Source organism: Tenrec ecaudatus, chromosome 8 (assembly GCF_050624435.1).
Source record: "Tenrec ecaudatus isolate mTenEca1 chromosome 8, mTenEca1.hap1, whole genome shotgun sequence".
Lineage (NCBI taxonomy): Eukaryota > Metazoa > Chordata > Mammalia > Afrosoricida > Tenrecidae > Tenrec > Tenrec ecaudatus.
The window spans coordinates 111008836-111024819 of NC_134537.1; the positions used below are offsets into that span (position 1 = coordinate 111008836).

The following is a 15984-nucleotide window of genomic DNA, read 5'->3' on the forward strand; positions in this document are numbered from 1 at the left end:
ACAAAAACAAACCACTGACAAAGAACAGAACAAAACAGTTCACAAGAGAAAAGCTTGTAGTTCGTTCAAGGATCGTTTGCTGGCCCTTAGGGGCGTTTTCCAGTCCAGTCTGTTGGGGCACCACGCCCTGGCCCCAAAGTCCACTTTCAGCATTCCCTGGGGACCTTGCCACTCCATTCCCTTGCTATTCCGCTGCACTCCCCCAGTGATTTGCCTCGGTGTGGTGGGATCAGGTCAGGTGCAATTCCCACACTGTGTCTCCTGTGCTGTCCCCTGTATCGCCCTTAGTCACTGAGGGGCATCATGTCTCATAGTAGGGCCAGCCATGTTGTTCTCTCTGTGGACTGGCTGCTCTACTCAGGAACATCACCATTTTTTAAAAAGCTCTTAGGTAATGTTGATGTGCTGTGGGTTAGGTATTGGACTGCCTACTAAAAGGTCAGTGGTTCAAGTCTACCAGCTGCTCTATAGGACACAGATGAGCTACCTGTTTCCTTGAAGAGTTAGTCTTAGAAATCCTATAAAAGGTCACTAGGAGATAAAAATGATGTGACGGCAGTGGGTTTTATTTATTTACAGCTTTACTCATCTTTATGACGCCCCTTTAAAAAAGTACATCACATTCATCTATCCCATAGTTTAAACTGAGGACGTAAGGCCAAGGTGTATGTGTATATTCACTGAGACAGCTCATATGCAATTAGAAAAATCCAGGTCTTTATTTTTGCGGTTAATTACAAAAATGAGGGTAGGCTACCCTCTGAATTTGGGGAGGACCTGGGACCGTTTCCACACTTGGATCACCAACACAGTCGAGGAAGCCCCAGTGTGTATTAGAGCTTTGCTGCCTCAAGAGTCTCTATCCCTAGAGAAGTCTGGTCCCTGACGAGTTAGAGAAGTCTGGCACATGGATGGGAAAACAATTCACTGGGTAGATTTTACTGTGGTTTTCAGGAAGATGTAAAATCAGATTTTCATTCTTGAGTTTTGAAGACTTACTCGAATAACGTTGTATCTGTTGAAGATGCCTCCAGCATTGCCACCGTCTCTGTGTTCTCGAATTGTACTCTGCATCTATGGAAAACAAAATGACTATGCTTATGGAAACACTCAAGAACTATTCTCAAGACAGCCCCTGCCACTGTGTTCAGCATTTCAACTCTATCACATTCTTTTACTGAGCCGTTTCAGAGTCATAGATCAATAGGTGTTTACCATAACTTGATCCACAGGTTTAGTGGGTACCTAGGACATTATGGTGAGGAATAGTTGCAGATGCAAACATTAAACTTTATATATTTCCTGTGTATGTTTTAAAAGCTTTAAAACTTCTTTTTCTATAAGCACAAGAGAGAAGTGTAAATAAAATGTACAATAAACCACCTGAGTCATTATTTCATGTTACTGAGAATGAGAAGACACTGATAGAACCAATGAAAACTTCTGGACTTGATGACTGCATCAGTAGTTGTTCTTGTTAGGGGTCACTGAGTCAGCTACAACCCACCGCAACCCTAAGCTCAACAGAAGGAAACACCGCCTGGTCCTGGGCCGTCCTCACACTCATTCCGGTCCCTGAGCCCGTCGTTGCAGCCATCGTGCCATCCCAGCTCAGTGAGGGCCTGCCTCTCCGCCCCTGGCTCTCCCCGTCACCAAGCAGGAGAGCCTTCTCCAGGGACTAGTTTCTCATGCCAATATGTCCAAAGTATGTAAGACAAAAGTCTTACAAAGTCTCCCCGCATCCTTGCCTCCAAGGAGCACTCTGGCTATTTTTCTTTCAAAACACATTGGTTTGTTCTTTTAGCAGTCCATGCTACTTTCAGTATTGTCCTCTAGCACCACAATACAAACACATTGATTTGCCTTCGATTTTCCTTGTACAATGTCCAACTTTCACGTGCATATGAGGCGATGGAAAATACGATGGCTTGGGTCAGGTGCACCTTAGTCCTCAAAGTAACATCCTCGCTCTTCAATCCTCTGAAAGGTCTTGGGCAGCAGATTGACCTAATGCAATGCGTCTCTAGCGCTCTTGACAGCTGCTTCCAAAAGCACTCACTGTGGATCCAAGCAAGACAAGATCGTTGACAACTTCAATCTTTCCTTCATTTATCATGATGGTACCTATTAGTACAGTTGTGAGGATTTTGGTCTCCTTGACATTGAATTGTGATCCATACTGAAGGCTGCCATTTTTATCTTCCTCAGCAAGTGCTTCAATCCCTCCTCACTTTCAGCAAGCCAGGTGGTGTCATCTGCGTATCGAAACTTGTTAAATAAGACTCCTTCCAATCCTGATGCCACGTTCTTCTTCATAGAAGTCAGCTTCTACGATTGCTCAGCACACAGACTGACTGAAGAAGTATGGTGAGAGGATACAGCCCTAATGCACACCTTTCCTGATTTTACACCATGCAGTGTTGCCACACAACTGCCTCTTAGTGCATGTACAATTTTCTCATGAGCACAATGATGTGTTCTGGAATTCCCACTCTTCTCAAAGTTATCTTTATTTTATTATGGATATGGATTTTTTAAACCATTTGTCTAATGTATTACTGACAACCACCACTTGTCTGTCAGTAATACATTAGACAAATGAATTAAAAAATCATTACATCTTTTTCTCTAAGTAGATTATTCCCATATATTCTCAATAATTGAGTTAGTTAATTGTACCAACCTGGCTGATAAACACATGTGGAGCTAAATGAAGGGCAGAGGGAAAAATGGCATGGTGAGCCTCGCCTTTCTAGTTCTCGGGTCTCTTGTTTTGTGATGGTCGGACCAGGGTGAAGCTGCCTTAGCCAGTTCCCTGCTTAGGCTGGCAAGGCTCACTTCCTGCAGGACACCCCCGAGGAGAAGCCACATGGACCTACCTACCTCGATGCAGATCTGGGTGCTAGAGCACCCGTGTGGAGACCCCTGCCCGAGATGAGATGCTTACACATTGAGACTCAGCTTTCCTCTTGAAGTGGGCATCATTGCGTCTGTTTTGTGAGATGGAGGAGGAATTTGTGGACTGGTGTTGGATATAGGGGTTAATGTTGGACTTGTGAGCTTGGGCAGCACTGGGTTGGGATGTTTTCTTGATGCACACTTACCCTTTATATAAAACTCTTATACACGAGTGTCTGTGGATTTATTTCTTTAAAGTACTCATCTCAAAGTATAACTACACTTATTTGGGACATTAAAATAACATATACTTATGTAGAATAAAGGATCTCTATTCATTCTTCCTCTACTCTCCCAATTATGATTAATTATTAAAAAAGACAAAAATCAAGAGACCAACTCTTCTCATGGAATTGACTGATAGAATTAATTCCCTATCTTTGAATTACTTGTTTGAATTTACTCATCATATTTTTGACATTTTCTTCATCAAAATTTACTAATTTCAAGAAGAATTAGGTAGTAAAATACTAGAAGGTATGTTTTCTCATAAACCAAATAAGTAAATAAGCATGAGCTAAAATACCACTCTGAGGCAATTTCCTTGAGTTCCCTAATGTAATTTGCTAGCATGGGAATAATATATTAAAAGCAAACACAAATGTGAACATATCTTTCTCTGTTTAGTTAAACACCATTATGGGTTTACATAGTTTACTTATCATGATACTGGAACTAGGTGCTTGCTTCTTATGAGCAAGAATTGGGCCAAACCAACAGTAGAAAGGAATTCATATGGCATCTCCCTACCAGGAGAAGTTCATATAAGTAGCCTTATCATGGTGCTTTAAAATGATTATCGGTTTTATTATTATTAATTCTATTATAATAGGATTCAAGATTATTGGGAGAGTTCACAACCATACATGAATATTAGGACTATTTACTCATTAATCATGCTTTAACTTTGTATACAAAGAAAGACTAGAAGATATTTGTCATCTGTGAGGCAAGATTCTCATCCCATATCACTTTTAGGTCGCATTTTAACAATATAAAACTCAGTTATAATAGGAGTCTTACATGAGTTCCAAGAGTCTCTCAAATAGAAATATGGATCTGACCTACCCATTTGAAATGCTAAGCTTCATATGCAAAAGCAGTGTAGAGTAATTCTAGTCCAGAGGTGTGTGTTAACAATGGCTACGTGAAACAGAATGATAGACGGAGAGTGCACGAGAGTAGCTCACTTCTCCTGTAAAAAAAGCTTAACTATAGATGATTTCAAGAAAAGATAATTAAAAAATCTTGAAGTACTTTACCTCCTCTTCAACTGACTGATATTCTTTATCTTCTGGAGCAAGATCTAGCAAAATAGTTCCTTGATTAACACAGTGAAAAGTCAAATAGGGGTTGGTGCCTGGAGAGAGGAACAAAAATCAACACATCACCCAAAGCAAACTATTCTAGTTCCATTTTTAGGAAAACTTTACGGAACATAGTTGCTAAGTTGGAGCAAGCCTAAATGAAGTGCAATGTGAACCTAATACATAAGGTTATATTTAACTATGCCCATTTGAAAACTAGAGAAGACATGGAAATGTGTTGGGGTATCAATTTCTTCTCTTTGGGAAGAATTTGTGTACAACAAGGCTTGAGAAGTATTTGTTGATCTGAACTCAACCATGATCATCTATGAAGTTGTGTCTGATAGAAAAAAGAAACTGACATTAGAATTATGTAATTCCATAGTTGAGACACAAGAATTGCCCTCTAAAAGCTGTTGGATAGCTTAAAATGGTCACATAAAATATGTTTCAGAGTATATTATCCTTATTAATTTCAGCTACTATACAGTTAAGTAGGTAACACTCAAACTCAAAACCTCCTAATTTTTAGTTTCATGTCACCTTTGCAATTTCCTTAGCTCTACAGGCTGACCCATTCCAGTTGTTCTAGAGTTCAACTCAATTAACATGGCCCTTCCAGCCAGAAACCCTTCTGAGATAGGATCCTGGGTTTCTTACACCCCTGGTTACAGTCCCATTTTGGAGGACATTATCTGCTAAGGACAAAAATAGGATGCGAGGAAGCTCTGACTTTAGTGGCGGGTATAAATTGGGCACTCTCTTTGTTTGGTGGTTATCCTAGCCACCATTACATGGAATGGATGCAAATAAGGATCTGCTCCAGCTGAGAGGAGAAACGGTGCTTGCAGAGTGGCGTGGCGTAGCGTGGGGGAAAGCCTGGCTGATTCAGATGAGTAGGCGGCCAATGCCCACTGGGAACTTCCTGACAGAGAGCCCAGGTCATATGTACATAAAAATAGACACCGTCTCGGGGTGGCGAATAGATGGGTATAGTTGAGTGAAGGGTTATGCGTTAATTTGATTGCATCATGTAACTCCCACCAAATGACCTTGCCCAGCACCGGTCTGGTAAGAAGGCGGGAAAGGAACAGGTAAGATGCGCCTGTGAGTAATTGTGAACAGGATTCCCTGCCACGCTCTCCTGTTCTGTATAAGATGGGTTCTCCGAATAGCAGGGGCTGGAGGGGTGGTGGTGTGTGTATGTGCGATCTTATCTGCTGGCACGAGCCGGGAGTGCAGCATGTCCTCTGTACCAGGCATTTGGCTCGCAGCTGCCTGACCTTTGAATTTTGGACTGCCCGGTACCCATCACCACATGTGACATTTCCTCAAACTTTCAAGACTTGATGTGGGAAATAAATTGCAGAGATTTCACAGAACCGAGAAATATGATGGAATATACTCAAGGGAAAAGTGAAGGGGAAATACAGCAAACTAATATCTTGGAAGAGTTGGACCTTGGGGACATCTTCAATCTTCAACTCCTTGCAACTAGTTTGGTATTCATTCTTAGAAGCGAAATTATTATCCCTTTGCCTTCCCACAGTGAACGTACTTCCAGCAGAGTGAAATGATAAGCATGGAGGCATCCAGCGGAGAGTGATAAGAGCCTTGTGAGAGACGTTATGAATATAAAGTGTGCGGGAGAGTGACACTCAGATTTCTGGATGGATGCCAACTAAGTGCACGGGCTCTGGGGTTACACTGCTCGAGTTTAAAGGCCAGCCCCGACTCTAAACTTTCACTACTCAGTCCTGAGCAACGTGAATAGTTTACCTTGTTGTCCACCTAGCAGTCTTTCCACACCTTTGATTAACTTGTGGCGGTGTCCATATGCATTGATGCCTATTTCTTTCAACTCCTCATGACCCATATCAGCCAACACATCCAGTGTGATCTGAAAAATGAAATTGTATTACTTGTTAAATCTTTAATAGCACCGCAGGCGATAAAAGCTCTCCAATTTGCTTACAAGGGCTATGATTCGATTAGAATTATAAGAAAATTCTTTCATTTCCTTCATTAACATGAACTCCCAATCTTCTTCATTTTTCAATAATTTCATCGGCTTTTTGCTCACTTGAATTACTCTTTATTTTGCTTTTAGTCAATGAAGAATTGTAAAAGGAGAAACAATGCAATGTAAAATTATTATTGCTATCTTTCCCATTTCTTTGGGAGCATTTAATGCTATTTGCCTTAAGCTATAAGAAGGTACAACCAGTAGCTTAAAAACAAGAAACACCAAAGCTCAGTGCCAGGAGGCAGTAGAGAGAAAAGGGAAGGGCAAGTGAGAGGTATTTAACACCATTAAGAAGAATCTAGTAAAAGGAATAGTTTCAGGCAAGCAGATTTCAGATAAAGGCAGAGCTTTCCGGTAATAAGCAATATTCACAGCACTGTGATTTTAGTTAGATTACAGACTATTTTAGAGAAACGATATTAAAAATTTCAATTTGGGGAAAATGAATCGTTTTTAAACGATGTTATAATTCTCAGATTTTACAATCACTGTTGCCTAACTTACACCCCATTTTTGCACACAAAATTTAATTCTTGTTTACTCATGCCTGGAAATGAGATGACTAGTTGGATGCACTATGACTCAAATTATCTTCCAAGGACTAAAGTGCCCGTGACTATACCGCCACCCAGTGGCAGAGTGCTGAACATGAGATTCTCTGGCCAGAAATCTGAACACTAAAGTCTTTAAGGTTTACCTTCAATTTCTCTCTCCCTGGGGCATTCCACCTCTCTCCAACTCAAATAAGTATTTTTCTTTACCTCTATGTTTGCACATAATAACATTAAAATTCAGAGTACTGGCTTTTATCTTATGAAATACACAACGGGTCTGATCCTCTCAGTGTAGGAAGAATCCATCACTCACTCTTTGGAAACAATTTACTAAGTTTCCATTTAATAAATAATAGCTCCATTACACAAAATGGGTAATTCATGTCCAATCACGCAAAGGAAGTGTTTAACAGCACTTAAAAAAAAAAAGCCCATCTTCGAGAACAGAATTACTCAAAAATGGCAGAGACCTTTACATTTTCAGCTGGAGCAAATACTCCAAGAAGTGGAGTTCATGCTGAAAGTGAAAAATGATTTGAAGTACAAGCTGATGAAAATCAGAGTGTGCAGCTTTCAGTATGGATCGAAACTCAATGTAAAAAATTCCAAATCCTCACAACTAGAAAAAGAGAACAAATTAAGAAAAAGAGAAAAGATTGAAGTTGTCAAGGATTTCATTTTACTTGAATCTCCTGGAGCCCTTGTGGTGTTGGGGGTACAAGTGGGTCTGCTAACCGTATGGTCAGCAGTACAAATCTACCAGCCAGCCCCTTGGGAGAAAGTCACGGCTTTCTACTCTGGTAAATAGTTATGTTTCAGAACCCACAGGGGCATTTCTACCCTGTCCCATGAGGTTGTGCAGAACTGACTTGATGGCAGTGAGTCTGGTTTTCGTATCTATTTGCATAGAAAAATCAATGCTCACGGAAGCAGCAGCCCAGAAATCAAAGACATGTTGCATCAGACAAATCGCACAAGACTGCTTTCAAGTGTTGAAGAGCACTTTAAATACAGCCCTTTGCGGACAAGGACATGCTTGATTCAAGCCAAGCTAGTTTCAATGGACATCAAATTAGGCTATCTTGGTGAGTCTGAAGTCACTGTCTATACTTCCTTATATGAAACACACAGCAGAGATGGCCATGTAAACAAGGGACCCGGAACTAGGGTGCTGTGGCCACATACTAAGGAGGCTGCAACGCCAGACGTTAGAAAAGACACGACTAGTGTAGCAGTCCCTGGGGGTGAGAGCTGTCAACACTTACACCGAGGATTCCTGGCCTCCAGAACTTGTGAGACACTAAATTATCAAGCCACCAAAATTTGTGGCAATTTGTTATGGCAGCCCAAGGAAACTAACATATGCAAAATACAGATTTGTCATTCTATGCAAATAGAGTTAATCAGTGAGACTCAATTCTAGAGCAATTTTGCGAGTGTGTGTGCAGGGGGGGCTGTTTAAGAACAGTGGATTTTACATGGGTGTAGATTTTGACACAGTATAAATTAAGATAATGTGAAGGTCTCTAAAGACCTTTCCCAGACTAAGTTTGCATGTATATTAATGATAGCCCATTTAAAACAAAGAACTTATTATCATTCAATATTGTCATGCTAGCCACGATAATAAAACCAGACAGTATTAAGTTAAAAATGTATTGGCCTGTATTAAAAAAGGACAGGCAGAAGATCCTAATTCACAGATGTCCTATGGATGACTTCATACTCAAACTTAAGATGTAGCCCAAAATAGGTCTATTTTGAGTATAAGGTCAAAATTTCTGGTTAAACATTATTTTATACTAAAACTAGACAACAGAGATTTAATAAAGGGACGCGTTTTAAAAGGTATACTTATCTAAGTCTTACTTTGCTTTCCAACTTAATAATTTCTTCATTGATTTTAGGTGACAGAACGACACGCATAAATGTCAACACTTTCTTGAAACATATAACCAACTAAGGTGGTTTTATGGTGCATGGTTTTAAGTTTAAAAACCTATGGAGTAAGAATACTTTTTACACATAAAAATAATTAAAGATATCTATGTGTACAACACGTGTAAGAAGTATAAATTTATTTATAAATCGTGAAGGCTTTCAAATGGCTGTTAAGAAACATGGCAATCAATAATTCATAATACTTAATTTAAAAGATTTACATACATACAAGTAGAGTTTACCTGTTCAGTTTCAAAGATATCCCGAAGGTGTTCAAGGCCAAGACTTTTTAAGAACTGACTGATATTCATGTCAAGACCTACAACTGAAAAAGAAAATATTCAAGTTTCTCTGAAAGAATTTGATTGGTCTCAAGAATGTTCCAGTTATCTATTTAAAGGCAGAGCTCTCTGAAATCTTTGAGTATATAGATGATTTTACACAGCAAAAAATAATCCGGAATATATTTAAACACCTCAAAGTAAATCTGTTTGGTGGAGGAGTTAAATGTCAGATAAGTTGTCAAGCTTCTATGATAATAAGAACCTTTACTGACTAGATAGGATGTTTTTCAGGGAGGTACTCAAGTCTTGACAAAAAAAAAAAGTGAATTTATTTCGTTAAAATGTACATATAAGGGTTAAATTAAATATCTATTGATATAAAATCATTGAAACCCTTATTAAGCAGAAATATCAGATGTGAACCTATTGTTTCTTAACATACCACCACCAAGATTCACGCATTTACAAAGACAGTGCTTCCATCTCACCAATCTGTCTCATAATTCTATGCTCTTCAATTTACACCATGCCAATAGCATCTTTGGGGACTCATGAAATCATGTTCCTCTTACATATCCTTTGAGGTTAGGGAACAAAAAGGGGGCAGGGCTGTAGGGTAGAGGGTGAACAGGATAAGGCTTCCCAATGACATTCTTATAATTCTTAATAGGACAGCCCTGGCTATGTCTTAGCACAACTCTTCACAGCATTTTCTCATCCATAATTTTCAATTTTCTCAAAATTCCTTCCTACTGAGACTCTTAGATCTTCCTGTGTCCTTCAGAAAATCTATCAAGACTGCCACTTTGCATCCCAAAAGGCAGTTGGTCACCAAACCTTCTGCGCTGACCTTTCTGCCTGGAATTGCCGTGGCCCAGCAGATTACCTAGAAATCATTGTTAGGATCGGAAAGCCATCCTAATGAGACTAAGACAAGTAAGTATATTACTGAAAGACCTTGTCTGCAGCCATCTATCAATGGCAGAGCCAAGTGTTGTTTGGGATAAACCCATGTATGTATACCTGGAATCCTAGTAGCAACACTTTTGACATAGTTGCATGTACATATAGACAAAGTTTCACAGGATACACTTACCTTCTCCTTCCTTCCTTTCTGCACCTGCTGCCCCATCCCCTGTGTTGGATGCTCCTCCTACTGCTAGTTCCGCTAAAGGGCCAGTGAGGTTGTCTATGCTGCTCGCAGCAGAGAGGCAGGAGGGGGTGGATGCTGGTGAGATCAGAGAGGCGCTCACTACAGTAGCCTGAGGTTTGAAGCAGGTGGGTAAGGCCTCTGGAGGCATGGCATCTATCAGCAAAGCTCTAATATCGTCAGCCTAAAACAAACAAGCACATTTGTTAAAAGCTGTTTTCCACTAAGGCTCATAAACTTTGTACATCTTTTAATGATAATGAGTGCCCGTTACTCCATATTGATCTCCTTGATCAATTCATAGCTCCGAAGAGTCTTACTTATTTCAGTAGGTAGAAATGGAAAAACTAAAATCATTTTTTCACTGTTTCGTGCAAAAAATCACAAGTTTCAGAAAGCTGATTCCACTGTCTTTAGCAGGTGTTTCCACATCATTATATGCTTTGGTTATATTTTAAAAATTACATTAGAGTTTGTCCAGTTACTTCATGCACTTTAATACTTCAATGTGCAATTAAAATCTGGTGAAGTTTTACACATATGGCACTTTACTTTGGCTAGTGTACTCATTAACTTCACAGCTTATAAGTACTGGGAGTAACTGCAATTACAGTGTGGGGGAGATGGCCAGCAATTCTTTGGTTTCTCGACATGCACGCCACTCTTCCCATTAGAAGGGGGCATTTGTTTGTCCTGCCTTCAATCTGGGTTGTCCTGCGGGGGCTTTGACCACCAAATGTATTGGAAGTGATCTTCCAAGGCTTTTGAGCCAGGCATTGCCAAGTGCGGACGGTAGCCCTGACGGTCTCTCTTCGCAGCCTCGCTGTGTTAGAAAGATGCCGGGGCTAGACCAGAGTGATTACACAGGCCCCTCAGGATGTCCATACATTTTCGGCCCAAGCTGAGCTCCCACTTAAAGGCAGCTGCACAAAGCATAGAACTCCCTATTGGAACTCAAGTCAACCTACAGATTACAAGAAATAACTAGTCTGTGATTTAGGGACGGTTTGCTGTGCTGTAGTAAAGAAGTAAACTAAAAGCCAGTGCTGAAAGAGAGCTGCAGCTGGACTGTAACAAAAAATCCAAGAAACGCGTCTTTGGCTAGACGCACGCAGGGTGGCACGGACACCACAGAGGTGGAGATTGGAAGGCAAGTGCTACTGAGGCTAGAGGAAAGGGAACCTATTGCTGTCAAAGGTGTGGCAGCACTGTCACATGTAGGGTAAAGGAAAAAGAAAATGTACTTAATACCCTTGTAGATTCGGCTAAGAAGATTTGGAAGAATTCTGAACGTGTCACTAGCTTGTTTTATCCACCCATAACAACACATCGGAAGAGAAAAGTGAACTAAGAGGTTGTTTAGCAACTTTTGAGAAACTACTTTCTCCCAAGACTTGCTAATTTGAAAAATAAAATATTAATTACTCTTATTCATCTCTCCCAAACACTCTACCAGCAAATGTTTATCAAAACAACCAAGAGCGTTGGGGCCAAGACCCCATCGAGGGTGCTGCCAGTAAACGTGGCTTCCAAATTCTTCACAAGCTCCTCAAGGAATGGGCCAGGAGCTTTCGCGGCTAGATGGGTGAGCTTTGAAGAATTTCAGGGCGTGTTCCACAGCATCTGCTCTCCAGTGCAATGGAGAGCAGGACCCGTCTCTAAGAGACTTGTGTGTGTGGCTCTGTGAGATGGAAGCGTATGTAACTTGACCCACGGGATCCCCATACCTTTTGTACAAACATGGTAGCAGTTTGGACTAAAAGGGTTAGATGCCAATCAAAATGAAAACAGGTTTCAGAATTTCCAGATTTTTAGCAGCGGGAAACAGGCTAAAAATCTTGCCTGTCAATTTGGACCAATGCTTATGGAAAGAGAAAGGTGACACAGAGCTAAAGAAAAACATGCCGGAAGCCAAACCATTTAATCAAGGATGATTCCCTGACTCCAAAATAAGACAGTCTTGGTGACAGGTTTGATTTTAGAATTGCCATGGCTCAGCGCTAGCTAGCTCCATCTCATTACTTGTCCTTTAGGAATGGCCTACTGTGGTGTTCCTGAAGCTGTCTTAGCACTGTATGTTCGTGTCCTCTCTCTCTCTCTGTGTGTGTGTGTGTGTGTGTAGATAGCTTGTCTTTTAGTGACAGGGTTTCTCACAGGGAGGAGAGACACTTGAATACCTTTATCTGAAGAACTGCAACGAGGTACCTCCATCTCCATCTCATGTTGAGGCAGATGCTGGACTTTGAAACTAATGCTGTGACCAGATTAATTTGGGGGTCTTGGGAAGGAGAAGCCAATGTGTTTTGAATGTAAGAGAAATGTAAACAATATGTTTAACAGAGGGCGGACTGTGTTAAAGATGGGTGGTAATAAAACCTTTGTTTCCTTTCATTTCAAACACAGACCTTAAATCTAGGTTGAACGGGTGACTTATTTAGCCAACGGGATCTGGTGAGAGTGCTGGCATGCTGGTTCCAGTTCAGCTTTAGGGTGCAATGGCCCCACCGGGGGACTCCAGCAGGATTCCTTAAAGATGAGACATCACGTGGGGATACAATGTGGCACCCCACCCTTCTAGCTATCTCTGCAAACGTTCCAAGGAGAAAGCGACCTTGAATGTGCCTGTCCTGCTCACCTGGCCTGCCACCAGCCGAATGCAATTACGTGGGTAGAACCAGCCTGAGGATCTATTAAACAATGTACAGGATTATGAGAAATAACGAATCACTATTATTATAAGCCTCTAAGTGTTTTTACATAGTTATTGAGCAATAGATGAATCAAAGAAACTTAGGAAAAATGTATTTACGGCTTAAAAATGACCGTGACAGGAATTCTTTGATTTTAGAAAGATGGTGCCACATCGAATTACCCAGCAAAACAGCATGTAATCACAATGGTTCTATAATCTATCAATTGACTTTTTCTTCCTAACGAACATAAAACGAGCCCTTATGTTGAGACACTGCATGTTAAGGATTGAGTTAATTTTTGCACAAGTGAAAATTGCAAGATCAGCAATTCAAACCTACCAGCCACTCTCCAAGAAAGAGAGGTTAGCTTCTGTAAAGATGCAGTCTCGGAAACCCGGAGGGTCGCTATGACTTGGAATCAACTCAAAGCCAGTGGATTTGGTTTTGAATTTTAAGGAAAATAATCCCCAGAAATGAAACTTTCTTGGACTATCTCGCATCATTATCAAGAGGTGCCTGCACGTATGCAGAGTGAGCGACCCCAGGGTCGTCAGGCTGTGGCCTTTCAGAAGCACACTGCCAGACCTGTTTTCTGAGGCGCCTCGGGCGGGTTCAGACTGCCAGTCTCTCAGTTACTGTCTGCCATAATCTTATAGGCTCAGGTCAATGATTACGAACAGCAGTTGCACTTAGAGTAAACAGAAGTCATATTTTATTAAATACAGACAAGACACTCTAGAAATGTGTCTTTCTGTGATTCATATTTTCAACAGTAGTGTACCACAAAATGAAGTGAGCCTACTACTGAGCCTGCCTGTATAGAGTTTTAAATTGCAGGTTAAAATATCTAACTTAACTGTGATCTAACATTTTCAAAAGGAAAGCAATTTTTGTCTAGGTGAATTATGTACTCCTAGAGATGAATCTGTTAATTCCAGGACTTTAAGGCCATCTCTCCCAGGGCCATCGGTAATACTGAGTACTCTGAAATGAGGACTTACTGTTGCCAGGTCTAAAGGTGTTTGACCTTCCTGGTTTTTCATAGTGGGATCTGCACCATGTGCGAGGAGCAGGGCACATAACTGTGTCCTTCCCTTTTGGGCGGCTTCGTGAAGAGGTGTGAAGGCCCACTTATCTGTGGCATTCACACACGTGTTGTATTTTATCAGTAACGCTGCTATGTCCACATGCTGGAGGAAAACAAAAGGGTGACATCTGGTAAGAAGATCTTCTGAAAAGCCTACTATGTATCCCTGGTTTTATTTAACATTTCACTACGTGGCTTCATCACTTTTAGAAGTTTCTTTTACAAAAATAAAAAATCTCTCTCACTTTGTTTTGATTTCCATTTTGTTTCTGCTGCCTCTAAAATCTAAATTCCAGGATTATTCTTTAAGTCTGCAATTTTTCATGTTAAAAAACAAACATTTAATTCAGCCTTCTAACATATTTAAAACGTATTTATTTCACCATTTAAAAAGTAACGTCAGTAAGATGAAACTAGCACATGATGTCCATGGTCTAGTTTGTCTGCCCAACTTCAAATGAGCATTTCACAGCCACATGATGTCTTCTTCCCAACTTTCTTGTAACCCACTACCATCTACTCTCACCTCCTCCACTAACAGCAGTCCGTCCGCCAGAGACTCCTTCTTCCCACACCCCAAGACGCTGCTACATCCAAAACGACGTTGGGGTGGGGAATATCAGCAGCAGACACACATGCTAACAATCTGAACACGAGATGACGCAATTCTGAATTACGATGCTTACTGGAGAAAGGAAGGGCTAAAGTCGATAAATGTTGAAGAAAAAGAACACTGGGTCTGGGAAGGCAAACTAACTACAGAGGAAGACAAAAAGCCAATGATTAATTTTGCTCCCTTCCCTCTGGTTTAAAAGATGAAAAGCAAAGGCACAACCACTAACACAACTGAGCAGTGAAAACAGGTGACAGACAAAAGTGTAAGCAAGCTGAGGTACTTGCCTGGTGGTGCTTTGAAGTGACGCTCTGTCAGAGCAATGCTGCTCTCTGAGCAGTCTGACACCAAGAGCTGGAGCACAGACCACAGGGCACCACGTACTCACTCATGTATTGCACCAACCACACATTTCCTGGAAGACTTCTAAGAGCATGGCACCGGGGGAGACTCAATGAGGGATCAGAGTGAAAAATAGAATAATGAGCTAATAGTTGTAGTTATGTGATCAGTGCATTTATTAGGGAAAGGGGGGAAAGTACTCCCACACTACCACTGAATCAATTCCTGCGCATTTCTATGGATGGACTGGTATGCTTGGTTGAACTGCCAACCTTGTGGTCAGCAGTCCAACAGTTACCCGAAGCAGTGAAATACAGAGAGTCAAGTTCAAGAGGGATAAGGCCTTGAGAGCAACAATGTTTTAGGGCAGGAGAGGGAAAGAAGAGTTCTCAGAGGACACAAAAGGGGCAGTAAGAACTGTCGGAGAACTATAAAGGGACAAGAATTTGGGAGCTGGTGTAGGCTAAAGTTCAAAGGAGAACGAGTTCTCTCAAATAACACAATAAAGCTACCCAGCAAATGCTTTCGGTTCCTTCCCAAAGTTCTCATTAACAGAAGCTCAAGACAAGCATGCAGAGGCAATGATGAATCAACAATAATGTTGTTAAAAATATCTTGTTTAAAGTATGTATTTTTATAAACACATTTAATGTTAGATTGGTGACCACTGAAGTATTTCCAAAGTCCGCTTCAACTCCAGTATTCTGTAGTTTTGTAGCTGGAGCACTTGATTCCTTCATGGATCCCCCTTTCCTAGCATAATTTGGCTACTTCTGATCACTAACTCTGAAGCATCTTACTCATTGAGAATATACTTTTAATTCAAATCCTTATTCCACTTCAATAAATGGGAGTTTTAAAAATCTGACTTTCATGAGAATGGGAAGACATGAAAAGGAAAATGATGGTGAAAACCTAGATACCAAGAAGAGGTTTAACAAAAACTACTGAAGCAATTTCAACTTATAACAGCCCCATGGGGCAGAGTATAATGGTTCCTGTGGGTTTCTGAGACTGCAACTATTTATG

The 15984-nt window shown here is 40.8% G+C and overlaps 1 protein-coding gene across 2 annotated transcripts in view; it reads right to left on the reverse strand.

Moving 5' to 3' along the window:
* TNKS (tankyrase) overlaps nt 1-15984 on the reverse strand; it is a 206762-nt gene that overhangs the window by 21409 nt on the left and 169369 nt on the right. Inside the window, exons 18-23 of one of the 2 annotated variants that reach the window (XM_075556737.1) lie at nt 13915-14103; nt 10167-10404; nt 9029-9111; nt 6045-6165; nt 4221-4318; nt 1000-1074 (exon numbers count right to left, since the gene is read on the reverse strand). In XM_075556737.1, the coding sequence (XP_075412852.1) occupies nt 1000-1074; nt 4221-4318; nt 6045-6165; nt 9029-9111; nt 10167-10404; nt 13915-14103 (804 nt within the window). The remainder of the gene's footprint in view (nt 1-999; nt 1075-4220; nt 4319-6044; nt 6166-9028; nt 9112-10166; nt 10405-13914; nt 14104-15984) is intronic. The other variant, XM_075556739.1, reaches the window with a different exon arrangement.